Raw genomic sequence first — 17,346 nt, 5'->3', positions numbered from 1 at the left:
GTAAGTTATTAACATTGTATTTAAATGATTAAATTTTATTATTTTAGCTCATTCATATTAAAGAAATTTGACATTTATCGGGCTTGATAAAACAAGTTAATGTAACAACAACCACAAACTGACTACTCCGACCTGCCGGAAGTAACACTAGCGGGAATTGTGGTAGAGTCTTAAGAGCCATCACCGGCCACGGCACAACCTTTCCCTAAGGAAGTACTTCCCGCCATTGATGTGAGGTGCCAGACCCTCACCTTTCCATATATCCATCAGGCTGGCGAGAACCAACCACCATGCCGGAATCTTCTCACTCTCAATTACGAGGTGCCACCCCTCACTTAATGGAATTATCATTTTCTTTATTTATGAATGAAAAACATTACATTAATTTAGTTAAAAGTTCTTTAGATAAAAAGTGTAGTTTGGAATTTATGAACATTTTTTTTTCATTGAATGATATTATTTCTTTTCATTCTCTGACATATTTTATATCACGAATTTTTATTGACTATCTAGAAATGTTATAAAATATTGAAATATTATTTAAAATATCGAAATATCATAAACCACATAAATTACTTTTAGTAAATATTTTTTCATCCGTTCAGTGCAAATTTCACTAGTAAAGTAAATTGATGCATTAAAATTCCATGAAAATGTGTCCTTAACACCAGTTGATTATGAAATATTTCTTATATAAAATGAGACATTTCTTATGAAAAAGTAAGATATGAAATAAGGATTAAAGGCATTAATCAGAAATATAAACTACAAACACAAATCCAGGTGAAGCCATTTTCGACGTACCAAAGCATTAACAATAATCAGTTTTCACTTGCTCTTATTCAAACATTAAATACTCCAGAAAATCGATGAATTTTTGGGGTCAGTTATACTTCTTTGAAGCAAACTTTTGCACTAAATAATATTTTCCATTTTATAATAAGTGCTGTAGACTTTCATTTTGGATTTTTAAACAAAAATAATGATTTCTTACGATTCATCGCATTCTGATTCTTTCTAAAATAATGTCAATTAAATTCATATTTTAAAATTACTCTCTGCATATAAACTGGCGGCACCGCTAACAGAAACAAATGTATATCTTTGGTTTGCTTCCATAACGTTATTGCTCACGTAATATTTGCATTGAAACAACTGATTCTCAGTAAATCATTTATAATATATACTTTTAATGATACTAAGAAGTGGAAATAAAGTGGATTTTTAATTCTTTAATCTTCAGAAAAACGAGAAAAAAATGAATAAATATTTTTAAAAATTGGAGTCTGATTTTTCAAATTTTTTGTTATCATGCGAAGACATTAATTTTTTTAAGTCACTTGGTATTAATCCAGCAGTAAAACATCATGTTCTCACATGACTCATATTTCGCAATCACTAACATTCAGAAAAGCGATGGTTTTTAAATATCTCAAAATCAGTCGAGTTCTAAATTTATTTATTTTTCCTCAAAGTAAGAATTTTTTTCTTGAAAAGCCAACTAAGACCGGTTTTTAAGAATCGCATGACTATCAGATTACGCATATGTCAATATTTAGAAAACGATATTTTTTCCCCCTTCTCAAAATCGTTCGAATTTCATAAATTTATATCAAAGACAATTTTTTTATTAATTGTTGTGGAAATCCGATTTAAACTAGTTTGAAATGATCACACGACTTCTGTTTTGCGTAATTGTTAACTTTTATAAAAGCGATGGGTTTTTGTCACCTCAGAAGTAATAAATCGGCAATTTTCTGCTCGTGCTTTTTAAGGCTTCAAAAGCCCCAACATCATGTTCTAATCTGATAAAATTCCTCAAATGAAAAAACGTGACTATTTAGCAATTACCATTTAATTTACAAAAATATTAATTTAATCATTAAAATTATCTTTTTTAATGGGGTAATGTGGCATTTAAAAAAACGAGACTATTTATCAATTACCATTAAAACGAGACTATTTGTCAATTACCATTAAAAGGAGACTATTTATCAATTACCATTAAAACGAGACTATTTGTTCAATTACCATTAAAACGACATTATTTATTAATTACCATTAAAACGAGACTATTTGTCAATTACCATTAAAACGAGACTATTTATCAATTGCCATTAAAACGAGACTATTTGTTCAATTACCATTAAAACGAGATTATTTATCAATTACCATTAAAACGAGACTATTTGTCAATTATCATTAAAACGAGATTATTTATCAATTACAATTTAATTTACAAAAATATTAATTTAATCATTAAAATTATCATTTTTAACGGGGTAATGTGGTATTTAAAATCTCAAAATTCTTTTAAAATATGTTTGCTTTGATAGCTTAATTTTACTTGCGTATATGAGTGTGTACTGCTAAGTGTAATAAAAATTTTATAGCGTTTTAAGCGTATAAGCACTTGATTTTTTCCAAGAGAGTTCATTTTGATGAGGAATATCAAAATTATAGGAATCTATTCTTTTATTATTTGTTCTTTAGAAATAATGAACAATCTTTTTCACTATTTAATACACACCAAAATGAAAAGCATTAAATATTAACCTGTGCAGGCTCTGTTGCATTCTTCTTCAGATCGGAAGTTGTTGCTGTTTCCACCGCATCCTCCATAGATGAACTGCTTACAGCGACCTTCTACTTCATTGTAGTAGTATCGGGGCATGTAGGCGTCACACAGACCCGGATCTGGACGGGCACTGCAATCGGCCTGCTCAGCTAAACATAGGAACAGACAAAGAAAAAATCATAATATTTACACACTTTCGTCTCTTCCTGTTTGACTATTCAGTGCACATTTTCAATCGATTTTAATTTAATTACCTAATTAATTAGAGATTTTAAATTTTAAATATAGTTCAGAACTGGAATGAAATACGATGTGAATTCGCTTCCTCGTCTGTTGTTTCTTTGATTATTCAGTAAAAATTTGCAATCGATTAAAACGTTTATTACCAGTAAATGGCATCATGCCAAGTCGTTATTTCATCCGGAAATTAGTTTCAAATCGATTGTAAAATTTCACACTCACAAGATTAAAAATCAGAAAATTAATATTTAAATAAAAAATGATATATCTCACATTTTTTGAAATGGACTAAAAATTATAAAATAATTTCTTCTTTCATAAATACAGATTATTAATCATATCAGATTGTTCTGAAAATTCCTGATTGTGAATTCCTGATTTAAGAATCATGAATATTTAAAACTGTATGGGCGCCATTTTAGATTGAACTTCATAATTTAAAGTCCCCTTTAATTTTAAATTGAATTTCATAATTTAAAGCCACAATCAGAAAGGAAGTTTGATCGTTGACACCGCCAATGACGTGCACCAAGTCCATTGCAAGGTGAATGTGGGTTAAATTAACATCGAATTCGAAACCTTCCAAATCCGAAACTTAAACCATTCTAATAAATTACTGTCTCCAATTAAAAAAAGAAGAAGAATGATGTTCCAGTTTTATAACTTGATTAATTCTTGTGTTTCCTTTTTCAAAGGGTAGGGCACAAAACAGCGAATATAAGCGTGTGTTTGGAAATAGGAAAGAATGACTTAAAATACCGAATGAAAAGATTTTTAATGTGTTTCTACCATGTAACGAACTTTTTATTCTTTGTTTTAAACACCGTTTATAAATGCACGAGCTATCTATGGACACATTCCATGAAGAAATGTCATTTTTTTCTGTTTAATCAATTAGAAAACAGAATTTTTGCGTTTTTTTATATCCCTGTTATAATATCTTTTATTTTTTATGTATCTCTTATCAAGTTAAAGATCATTCGTTTTAGTAAATACTCGAAACGCCTAAATACTTCTATCTGTTTCTTTTATTGTGATTTAATAGGCAGTTGATCAAATCTGCTGATTGAATACGACAAAAATAGCTGTCAGCACATTTAAATTATATTAGTTTGAGAAAATCAAAATTTATAGGATGCGAAACTAATTCGAGTTTCCAATGAATTCGAAACGAACTTCAAGTCTCAACCATAACAATATGATAATGTTTTAGATTTGGTTCACCTATTTTGATTTTGCTTAACTTGATTATTCCAGCCGTAGAGTGGGGTGCATTATGAGATTCATAGAAAAAATATGGAAGGGAATGGGAGAGTCTTTTGCATTATGATTGATTAAAACATTACTCACATATGATTTTTAGAACACTCTTTTTTAGTAAAATAATCATCCAGACTAAACTTATCGTACTTCATAAAGTAATGGAGCTCTCTAGAAACACAATAATTAACTAATTCAATAAGCAACCAAGCCAGCATCCAAACCGTAGCAAACTCAAAAAGTCACAATATCATTACTCATAAAATTTTTAAGTTGCTTTATCTCTCATTTCATAACAGAATGTCGTGGTTAAAAGCCTATTTAAGCTAGCTACACCAGGACTGAAAAAGCAGTAAACTTGTTAAAAAAGTAGCAAAAAATGAACATTTCCCTGAAACATCAATCATGTTGCCAAACACTTTTATCAAAACAATCCTTTGCTCAAAAAAAAATGATGGCTTCCAGGCGAATGACTTGGGATGATGGTGATACAAGGAGACTTATTAATAGAGTGAGGTAAATATTAAATCCCAATATTAACATCATTTCTATAATAACCGTGCAATCAATCAACTGTACACTAAGGTGATTTTTTTTTGAGGAACTATGAAATTTTCCATCGTATTTCCATACATTAAATATTACCGAAATCCTTATAATGTTCTTGTGCAGGAATATGCACTCTAATACATATTGCCTCTAATTTTCTCCTCACAGTATCAGATCATAACCCCCCCCCCTCCCAACAACAACCAACAGAGTAGTCAATAACAAAAATTAAGAAAGCGAGAATTTTGATATAAAGCGTGCAACTATTGGCATGAAATGATTTTTTTCACAGTAGAAATCAATTTCGTGACGAAATATATCATCACAATATCATATCATATGGCAAAACCCAACAATCAGTTTTATTCCACAGAGTGGCCAATAACAAAAAGGTCAAGGAAAAAGAATTTCTAAGTAAGCGTGCAACCAATCAACTGGACACGAAATGGAGTTCTATTTTTCATAATTATGATGTGAAAGATATCCTAACAATGTCAAATCTTAGGATGTATTACAACCAGTCTGGATTGTCAGAGTAACCAATAAAACAAGGTCAAGATATATAGCATACTTATCTTTTCTGTTCGGACTCAGTTTGATTATTTTCAACTTTTGCCTTCATTTGTCTCATTTTTTTGCTCAGTGGAGTAGTTCTAAAATTGAACTAGCTTTTCTCCCTACAGGTCATTTCTCTCATTATCACTATATTGTTATGGAAGAAATTAAAATCAGCATAGAATCAAGATCTCACCTTGCATGTTCATCCTTTCGGCAATCCATCATCTTTCAGAGGCGATTGTAATTAAGAACAGACTTGCTATAATTACGAGATGAATTGCAATTCTCTTCATTTAAATCTAAAGTTTTCTATCTATAAAATTTCTCCCACAAGCCGATCTTTTTCAAGTATCTGAAAATCACGTTTTTCTCGGTTTTTGAACTCTAGAATTAGCCTTACTATTTTCGCTTATTCTTTATGGCCTTTTTGCCACTATATTATTGTAGTTTGATTACTATTCTTCATTGTCTGTTTTTATGTATATCTGTGTTTTTAAGCGTTTTTATCTTTTTTTTATTTCATCATTTGTTTCTTTAATTAATATATTATTTTGAGATTTTTACTTTCTTTATTTCTTTTAATTCTCTCCTTCCCCTTTATTTCTTTATTATTTTGGTTCTTCTTCTTCTTATTATTATTATTGCATTTTGTCTTTTTTTTCTCGTTAAAATACTTTCTGGCAAATTTATGAGTACTTTCTTTTCATTTCACTTGAAAGCGAATTAATCACTAAAGAATCAAGTTAAATAATGAGGTAAATCTCAGATTATCTTCAAAGTTCAGGCAATGTTGAATACCCTATATACTAAACGAATGAAGATCTGATTGTTTAATTCTATTAATACTTAGATAACTTTTTTTTTCATTATTGTTGCTTCTTTTTTTCACTTTTGTTTTGTAAGAGATATTTTTTTACTATCACACAGAGTTCCCATTATCTTATTTTTATTTCGTGATTGTTTTTGTCGACCATATTTGTTTATTTTCGCATCTTCACTGTTATTTCTGCCAGTATATTCTGTAAATTTTAGTTATGTAGCACACAAAAGTAGTTAAGACTAACAAATTCGCTACTTTCTTTCTTTCCGAACTTGGAATCTCTCAGATTCTCTGCCAGTTAAATGGTATACGTAGAGAGAAATATTAAGAAAAAAAAGCATTAAAGTTTACATGCAGTGCGCAAAATGACTACACAACAACTATACACAAAATAATAATGAATGAATGTTTGATGGGAACATGAGTTCAAGAATTTTGGTGAAGTTAATATTTCTTGGAGGAGGGCTTCGTTGAGTAAGGGGACAAGAAGTATTCAAGAAGTCCGGGGAAATCAGATCGTCAGCAAATTTGCTACTAATCAAGCATTTCTATATTTCTTTTGTCAAACATTTGGTTTTGGATAGGAGAGGACGGAGAGGTTATTACCCTCAGGAGGCGTAATCGGTTTTCCACTTCATGTTCGTTATAATGTTTAAATAATTTTAAATGCTGCAGTTGCAAGGACGTGGAGTAATGGTGTGATATGTCTAAAAATATTATCAGGTTAAAGAAAACAGAGTGAAATTTGGCATCGTTAACAAGAACAAGTAAAAAACAAAACTGTCAAAGATTAGTAATATCCAAAAGTAACAATTTTTTTTATATTGTTAACATTGTAAAATCCCATTTGTGAAAAATTATATGAACTAACAATACAAATTTTTAATTTTATTATAACAATAATAATCAATGCTACAAACTGACTCTAAAATTTATTTTTAAAAAATATTAATGTTAATGAAAAGGTAGGTTTGAAATAAAATTGGAATCGATGAAAAGAAGTATTGACTTTTGGAGAATAGAGAGAGATTTATAAGAATTTAAAAACGTAATTAAAATTTTGAAACAATTTTCTCTGTAAGCACTTGCTATCCAAGAAATAAATACCAAGAAGTAAGCAATTTTGGTACCTGAATGTCCAATGCATTCGTTGAGTAACAATTTTTCTCTTGATTCATTATGTAATTTACAGAAAATATTACAATCTTATTATTATTAAACTGAAAAATAATTATTTTCTTTATTGATCATATCATTTAACTTCATTCTCAAAACTATCACAAGTTTGACCAAATCTTTCAGGAAGAAATCTTTCTCAAAAATATATTAAATAATGAATTTCTTATAAAAGAAAACAATTTACTATTATCTTACATAGAACTCGAAGTTTTGTTTAACGAATATATTATATATATTTTGGTGTGTAATATTTGTATACTTCTTGCTACCAAGCCAAAATATATTATTATTCAAAATATTTTGGTTTTTATGTTTATATGCTTGCATAGTGCAATTCTATTGGGAGAAGTCTTCAGATATGTTTATTTATACGTCGGCTATGGTAATTATAATAGAAATGATTATTAAAAATCTTTTTACTCAAAAGAACTGAGTAAATAAATACAATTGGTAATTTTCAGTGGATAGATTTTGAATTATTATATAGTGAGCAAATAATTTTTTATAGTTGCAATACGATTGAAAAACATCAAAATTAAATACCAAAATTTGTAAAAGCAAAACATACTATTTTCGATAGTTCTTAGAAATGTTATTGTTCCCCGGGTTAACGTTCATTGGGCAATACAAATGCTAAATTGCTGCTACAATTATGTCTTCAACTGAAAATATCCTTAATTGAACGTGCTATTTTTCTCTGCAGAGCATAAATGTATATTTCATAAACTCATTTGTATGAACTTACCTGGGAAAGCGAAAGCTCCAGCAATAAAACACAAGAAAACCAACACCTTCATATTTCTTGTAACCCCGTAAAACGAAAAGAGCCTAATAAATGAAATCATGACATTTTTATAGAAAAATAATATCAGTGCACTTTGCACATCACGAGCGAATGAAGTAATGTTTTGTGATGCCATTAAATTATGAGAACCTGACATGTGTTTTCTATCCAATATATTGTCTTCATCAGCAAAATATGAAGGTACTCTTGATAATTAAGATAACGGAAGGAATCTTATTATTTATTTATTTATTGCGTGTTTGTGCTGAGATTGCAGTGGTTTAAACATGTAAAAGACTCCACGAAGATTTGTTTTACAATTTTAAAAAATTCGTATCATTTTAGCACACCATTTTTATGCTGAAATTTGTAAATTATCCCAAGGCTCAATTATCTTGGCTAATCAGAAATAAATTGAAATAATGACCATTAACCTACTGCTATGCCACTTGCATTGCCTCCTGCAGAATGGATTTCAATATTAAATTGGCACTGACATATGAGTATGAATTTACAGCATCCCGCTCATTAGACCAGATTCAAACATACAGTTACAAAGTATAAAATTCAGTAATTTAGTACTCAATGCAAAATTCCAATGCACTGTTTTTATTTAGGAGAGGATATATTTTCGGAAATCTTTGCTATTAATGAGTTTCAATTCTTTATATAAACAAAAAATGCTGACAGTTTATCCTCGATTTTTTTTATTACCAAAGAAATTTTTTATCAAAAATACTACAGTATAAAAAGTGAATCTTAATGCAATAACTTTTTTTTCGTACTTAATTCCATTAGTATGCATTTATTTCCAAATCACCTTTAGCTCCAAAAATATTCATTTCAGAAGTTCGTTGCTTTTTTTTTTTTTTACAACATTCCAAAATTTTTAAATATTGAAACATAAATAAATCAGCAGCACCTCGTCAGCTCAGAAATATAGCAATGCTGCAAGAAAAAAAAAGATATTACATTTTTAAATAAAAGTCTATTTTACTCAAATTTAATTTAAGATTTCAGTTTCGAAGTAAGATGTAAAAAAAATATTTGAAATATATTCCTTTCAGTTTTCTGAATAAAAAATTAAGTAAGTGAAGCGTTGAAGCGATGAACTGGTCTATAAAAGTATCAGAACCTCCGCATGGTAGCTTAGTTCAGCCTGATTAATTTGATAATGCTCAATTGTTCATCTTCATATGAATACCAAATAAAATGTACAATAACTGATCTGAAATATTCAGTGTTTTATTTTAATTATAATAATTGGTACCTCCTCATAATAAGTTTCCTCTAAGTAACACTTTAGCAAATTCTAAGCATTTTATCAAAATGATTTAAAAAAAAAAACATGCAGCATAATAGGTGAATTTTCCCCAAGCAGCTGAAATCAAAACTGAAACCCATAAGCGGTCAATTAGAAAAGAAAAAGAAAACTTTCGACGAGAGTGGGGGAAAAATAATTTTGTGCGCTCCTGCGCCTGGGCTGGTCTGATTGCAGCTCTTGTGCCTTTAAATTCAAAGTTAGATAAAATTGCATTCAATCACCAAATTAATCAATTAATTTTGTGTGCTGTGGTTTGTTATGAATTGCTTGCCAACGGCCCAGACCTATATTTCCCTTGAATGCCTCATTTCTTGTCTTTTTTTCATATTTTCCATTTCTCTTGATCATCGAAATGTCAGGATGAAAACTAAAACACAGAGTATTAGTCTCTAAGAATAGAATAGTAAGCAAATTAAGAAAAAAATGGAAATGCGACTTTAAACAATAATTTCAGTGATACAGCATTTCTGCACCTCAATTAGATGAACCACCACTGACACAAATTATCGAAAGTTTTTAATTCATCAGAATAATTTAGACTCATATTAATTCAGTTAGCTCATATTAATTCGGAGGGAAAAAGAAAAAGAGTTACTCTTTATATCTACAATATTTCATATCTGTACGTAATTAAAATAAGAGGTGATATTATTCGAATTATATGTTTCTAGTGTGCAGGTTACAGAATGTGATGGGTATATATCATATATAGGAGAATCATTACGTGATAAGACGAGTTCCCGATCATAGGATCTTTGAACCCTGTATTGGAGTTTATGTGAAACGGACTATTTCCAAAAAAATTCATCAATCTGAAACACTTGCTATATAATGAAATTGAATTATGTAAGGAAGAATGTTCTAAGTCAGACTCAAGACACCCGAAATTCAAACACTCGAGCTATAACGCAGAACAGTGGATGTTTCTTTAAAACTCCACTTTGTGCCGTATTGTGCCCCTGATCCAGTTACTTTAATCTGACATTAAAACACTTTGGATTGCTCCAATGATACGATTTGCATGTATGAAATGATTATATAGGCTGTGGCGAACCTCCAAGCGGCTTAACATTGGGATGTATAGAGCGGTTTCGAAGTAAATATTTGGAAATTTCCTCGTCAAATATTACTTAAAACTTACCTAAGACTTTTCAATGTAAGCAATTGATTATAATCAAGTATATTCTGACACTACTTCTGGATGTTACAAATATCTGTGCATTTATACTAACTACATTTTGGTTGGGCGATGAATCTCTACACCATTTCAGCTCAATCGTTCATTACTAATTGTATACCAAATCTGGTTCACATTGGATCGAGTTTGCATGACCAGTTTAATCTCCAGATTATCCACAATCTTGTTAGAGTGTGGACCATTAATCTCTAGACCATCTCTCCATATGCTAGAACATATGAAAACTCTAGCACATGACAATTTTTTTTGACAGCGTTGAAGAATTAGATGTTCGCATTGTTTCGCATCTAGGGAAATCTTAGATGGTTCTAAAATCTATTGTCTCTCTCACCCACAAATATAAACATACATACACACAAACACATGCATGCACACACACGCATGCATGCACACACACACACATACACACGCACGCACACACACACACATACATATATATATATATATATATATATATATATATATATATATATATATATATATATATATATATATATATATATATATATATATATATATATATATATATATATATATATATATATATATATATATATATATATATATATATATATATAAGAAATAATCAAAAATATAAGAATTATTCCAATTAAAAGTTATTTTTGAAATAGTCTAAAAAGACTAAAATTATCAAACTAAAAAAGCACAATTGTACTTAGAGAGCGCTAATGATACTACTAACCAACTTAATAAAAATAAAAATGAATAAAAATCGAATCAAAAGTACAAACAAAATAAAAATAAAAAAATATAATAGAATCCTGCCTGATGACTTTCTCAAGGGTCACCCTCAGGTAGGGATTCAAAACAAGGGATTTTTTCTGTGAGGGGTCTCACTTTTTGTCCAACAATATTGACCCATCGTGACCCGAAAATCCCCTGAAATTGAGGCCTAAGAGATACACCATTTTTTTATAGAAATAAAACAAAAAATACAACCTCCAATTTAAGCGAAAATTACAACATAATATAAATTATAAAAGAACACTCACAACTACTTATTAAAATAAAAAGGAAAGGGCATAACAGTAGGAGGTAAAGTATCTACCAAATATTTTACCTCCTACTGTTATCGTGTCCCATCGTGTTTTTTCTTGTTTTCCGCGTCTTGTACTGTTTCTGCTTAGAAATTCCACGTCATTCAAAGTAATAAATAATTGGAGGGTCTCAGCACCATCTATTGTGTTTGCTAATATGTAACGGAAAGTCTATTTTTATTTGTTCTGAAGATTAGAATCGAACCAGCCCTTCTTTTATTAAAATTTCAATGTTGCAGTAGTTTCAGGTAAATTCATTAGCAGTTGTTTTTAAAGTTAAACAACATTAATAAACTTAATACTTATGATTTTGAAAATTTTTACACCAATCTGCCTCATGAAAAATTAATAAATGTCTGTACTTTTATATATGACGAATATTTAAATAAAGATATTATTACAAAAAAATAACTATCTAAAGTTATGTAACTTTAATATTACCGAAAATTACGTTCTTAATGGTATTAATTTTTATAAACAAGTAAAAGGCATTCCAATGGGAACAGCTTTATCAAATGCTTTTGCCAATATTTTCCTACATCACTATGAGAAATAAATAATTAAATATAATTGAATAAACGGTTGGACATATACTGATGACTTTCTTTTGGTATACTTAGATAATACTAATATTGTTACTAATTGTTATCCAAAAGATTTAATTCTAACTGAAACAAATAAAAATCAACTTGAAGCTACCTATCTGGATTTAAAAATCGAAATATCTAATGGTAAAACATTAGTTGGTATCTACGATAAAAGGAATGAATTCAACCTTAAAATTTTTAAACTCAGTAATTATCATTTTAATATAAACTCCAAAATTTTCAAAGTCCTATTAATCCTAGTATCTTTCTCACAATTTAACTGGAATAAAAGAGTTTGTAATAAAAAAAATTCCTAAATTGAAGCAACAAATAATCTCATTTTTTAATGAGATTCTTTCGTACTTAACTGCTAATGAATTTCCCAGAAACTACTGCAATATAGAAATTTTAATAAAAGAAGGGCTGGTTCGCTTCTAATCTTTTGACACAAATAAAAATAGACTTTCCATTACATATTAACTAACTCAATGGATGGCGCTGTGACCCTTCAATTATTTATTACTTTGAATGACGCGGCATTTCTAAGCAGAAACAGTATAAGACGCGGGAAACAAGAATTTTACCTCCTACTGGTATGTACTTTCCTTTTAGTTTTAATAATTAGTTGTGAGTGTTCTTTTATAGTCTATTTTATCTTATTGTAATTCTTCGCTTGAATTGGAGATTGTATTTTTTTGTAATTTATTGTTTCAATTCTTTAAGAAATGGTGTATCTCCTAGGACTCAATTTCAGGGGATTTTCGGGTCACGAGGGGTAAATATTGTTGGACAAGGGTCAGACCCCTCTCAGAAAAAATACCTTGTTTGCCGGATTCTTTTTTTTTTCGTACTTTTGATTCTATTTGATTCTTTTTATTTTTATCAAGTTGGTATATATATATATATATATATATATATATATATATATATATATATATATATATATATATATATATATATATATGATTTGAGCCGATGTGAAATATGTCACTAGGAGGATGGAAATTGAGGATGAGTTCTTAGACAGATTGTTTAGCTCAAATGGATGAGAGGATATTAATTTTTTCTCATATCTACTTAAAAAATAGAATTGTGATAACAGTTAAAATTCGAATCCTCATTACACCTTACTATTATTAATATTTGAACTGTTGCTTCTTTATGGATTTAGCTTTATTTTAAATATTATAAGCTAAAAATGAATTTCGATTTCTCATTGCTTTTTGACATCAATACTGTGAGATATAATAAGATTGCTTCCCCTTCTGCTCTATTTTATTTTCATAACCGTACTCCTTATGATATTAAAGAACAAACTGACAGCCGAATGTAATTTTCTTTTCCATATATCCATAATGAAGGTTTGACATTCCTTTCTTGCTTACCAACAAGATTTGTTCTTTTTATTAATATTTAGCAAATCTGTCTAGCCCTTTCACTTCTGAAAGGTCCAAACATCCATTCGACGTTATAGTGGGCTCGCGAGACACCTGGTTACCGAAGAGAAATTTCCTTTCTTTTCCGTTAAGTAAAAATTATTGAATACCCTAGGCCCGCGCTATGGTCGTTAGAGGATCTCACATGGATGAATTTGAGGGATAGAGTTTTCTCAAAGGATGCCAAGCATATATTTCCTTAATATAGATCATTTCAGCGAATCTTTTTTGAATATCAGTTTCTTAAAATCATGGCTTGTCATTACGATGTGTGAGGGAGTAAGGGAGTTTTCCTCTTTTTGAAATAGAAACTCATGTGTTCTAGTGTAATTATGAACCTTCATGTGAATGATCTTAAGAATGAGAGAGTATCCCTTAGAATATCAATTCCTTAAGAATATGAACATCATAATATATTTTAAGGGGGTGTAAGGAATTTTTTTCTTATCATTAAATGAGAAATTTGAGCATTTTAGTATTCAGAATGTACCTTCATTCAAATGATATTAAAAATGAGAGGGTTAACCAAGAGTTTTCAACTCAACTTATCAACATACTTTAAAACGTTTCAACAATCACAGTAGTTTCATTAAGAATTTAATATTTATCTTATCTAAATTCAATAACAACCTCTTTAGAACGAAGGCATTTCTGTATTAATTTATCTGAATAGAAACAATTTTTTTATGTTTACAGTGATAACTTATCTGAGTTTAAAACGGATTTGCTCAAATCAGTGCAGTGCGGAAAAGGTTACGTTTAACATCTGTTGTGAAAAGAGAAGAAAAAATGTTCTTATCAAGAAGATATGTGCATCATGCTTAGAGAATTGCAATTGCGAAGTGATAGCTATTTTTAATTTGTATGGATTTAAACACTTAATAATAGTTTGTAAACCTCCTTTCTTCAATACAGGTACAATTCATGATAGAAATCCAATACTATAACAGCGAAATAAAATTCACGCTCAAACTTTTGATGAATTTCCAGTAGTAAAACTTCCACGAAAATAATTTTTGAAATGATGACTGATTATCTGTCTATTAAGATAATAACTGAAAAATATAAGAAGGTAAGACCAATGAACTGTAATATACCTTTTGAATTGCAAATACTCAAAAAATTCCAGTCTTAATCCCTCCAGAGAAAATCAGTCTGTCTCTTAAGGTACACATGAACAAAATATTCGAAAAACACAGCAGACCAAAAAGCCAAAATTTGGTTTATGGTTTAGTAATTTAGTTGCAAGCATGTACCAAATGTTGGATTTAATCCTTCAAATAATTCGATCTTTGTCGATTTCTCTATTCGTGCATTTGAATTGGAAATGAAACGAGCTAGAAATGTGAGTTTCAGAATATGATACTACTAGCATTAAGAGTATTAGCATGTACTGCATCTTGGACCATAGCTGACAGGTTTATCAATTCCTATATTCCTACAAATACTGTAATCACGATAAAGCAGATCGCAGCAAGGTAAATGCATAATATTTGATATTGGATCTTTATATAAAAATTGTATAGTTCAATATTGAATTACGGAATAATGTAATCAATGAAATTGGTATAAAACACATGCTTGATTTTCTTTACTTTAAGAAAAAGCTAAATAGCAAGAAAAAGCAATCTTTGACTGCTTTAGCTTACAGGGTAAAATGATTGATAACTACGGCGACAGCTAAAACGTGCTTTGCGTGATTGCAGAGTAGCCCGTTATGGCATTGCTCATACGTATACTCCTTAACCAGTATAAATGTCATCGGGGTGGAGATAATTTGACCCGACATCATTATTTTACTTATCAAGAAGGCGGTAAATTGCTTATTCATACGTAAAAATCCCATTCCAGTGTCTGAGGTGCTAACGTAAAGGTAAACCGTAAACATGCCATATTTTATTAATATAAAGAAAATAGATCATTGCTATCGGACATTTGGATACAATTATGCTATGATAAGTCTATTCTCGTGTTTCATTATACTACTTGTAAGGATCCATACAATCCACAGGTTGCATGAATGCTTGAGGATCCCCTTGTTAATTTCATTTTTTTAAATTTGCGCTTCAGTATTTCAGTATATAGATAATAAAGGCCTTTAGTTCAATATTTTTCAATATTTATTTATACCTTTATGTAATTTATTTGCATTTATCTTATGTATCCTATAAATGTATGTGTATTTATTGTATTTTGTCTTGATTACCAACCAGTTCATATATATACTGAACATTTTAAATTTCAACAAATCTTAGAGATAAAACTTCATGTCCATGATTCCGTCATATTGTCAAACATTAAAACCGAGTTATTGTAATATTCTTACATATGTTATAATCATTGTGTATAGGGAGTTTTCTAATGGAGACAAGTTTCATGAAATTATTGCACTAGTATGTCCAGTGCATCCGTTTACTAATTTTAGCGCCATTGTAATTATATTTATTTTTATTTATATTGTAAACCACATAGATATTAAGCAGAATCCTTCTTCTTCTAGCGTTCAACAACAGATCAAAATCACTTGATCAAATATTTGATGAAACAATGCAAACGATTTCGGTTTCATTGACAACAATGAAAAAAATTGTTGCGAAATATAATTTTTACTTAAACTGGTCTAAAAGGAATTTTACAGAAACGTAATTGGCAACATTGAAAAGATAATTATTTGAACTCTAAAACGATGTAAAAATAATTCTTGTGCGGAAATATTTTCGTAAGATATATCAAAATCTAGCTTTTTTTAATTAATTACAATTCTAATTAAAATCGGATTTCGGAAAAGTAAATATTCTGGGAATAAAATATATTTTAAATTCTTGTAACAATTCTCTAAGGTTTTACGTACCTCTCAGTGTTTCAGACAATTTCTCTTTAAAGAGGACCAACAGATGATAAAAAAAATCAGAAAAGTTTGGTTAAGTCTTCCAATAAATATTGAGTAATAACTAGAAATATTGATTATTAGAAAACAAAAAGAGGTAGAGACACTAAATTTGGTATACATATTGATTGTTCTAAACTGTAAATATGTATTAAATTTGAAGCTAAATCCATCAAGAAGATTGACCATCTGTCGGTTTGTACTTTTGAATACATGTAAACGCTATAAAGGTGACAACTTATGTAAAAGAAATTTAGTTCAAAAATGTAGCATTTAAAATATAAATTTTTGTAAAAAGATAGTTTTCAAACAAATTTGTCAAAGGTGCGACTGTCAGTCAGTATATATATGCTCGCATGCATGTAAATTCAATAACTTGGAAACACAATGCATTAAATGTATGAATTTTGGTAAGCGGTTTTGAGACTAAAACTACAATTGCATTCCACGTTTTCTTTTCATATAGAAAAAAAGCATTCAAAATACATATTATCTGTAACTTATGCATTTATTTCAATCCAGCAATTAATAGCTAAAATATATATATCCAGGTAAAAACGCTATACATATATCAAAAATTGGTATTTCATAACTATTGCTCGTAACAACTGCTATACAGTTCATACATAAGTACTGATTATTTTTTACTATATTTTGAAACATGCAACTCTCATACGTGGAAAAAAATTTGAGAACTGGAAACATTCAAGGATTTGTCCCAGAACCACAATTTCATGCGAGAGGTGTGGAGCACACTTTATTAAAAGATAGAATGTGAGAGAGTATTGTTTTCCACCCCCACTGTTTCTGCATACTTTCAGAATTTTTTTCTCTTATTTGCAGAATTTTGGTAATTTTTTATCTTCTCATGTTTGAAATATAGAGAAA

The 17,346-nt window shown here is 29.4% G+C and overlaps 1 protein-coding gene across 1 annotated transcript in view; it reads right to left on the bottom strand.

The window, feature by feature from the left end:
* The window catches only part of LOC129975257 (papilin-like), a 79,845-nt gene that overhangs the window by 21,790 nt on the left and 40,709 nt on the right, over nucleotides 1–17,346 (bottom strand). Inside the window, exons 10-12 of the mRNA XM_056088309.1 lie at nucleotides 10,434–10,439; nucleotides 7,930–8,132; nucleotides 2,557–2,727 (exon numbers count right to left, since the gene is read on the bottom strand). Of these exons, the coding sequence (XP_055944284.1) occupies nucleotides 2,557–2,727; nucleotides 7,930–8,132; nucleotides 10,434–10,439 (380 nt within the window). The remainder of the gene's footprint in view (nucleotides 1–2,556; nucleotides 2,728–7,929; nucleotides 8,133–10,433; nucleotides 10,440–17,346) is intronic.

This window comes from Argiope bruennichi, chromosome 1, assembly GCF_947563725.1.
Source record: "Argiope bruennichi chromosome 1, qqArgBrue1.1, whole genome shotgun sequence".
Classification (NCBI taxonomy): Eukaryota; Metazoa; Arthropoda; class Arachnida; order Araneae; family Araneidae; genus Argiope; species Argiope bruennichi.
This window is presented reverse-complemented; position numbering and strand designations above follow the sequence as displayed.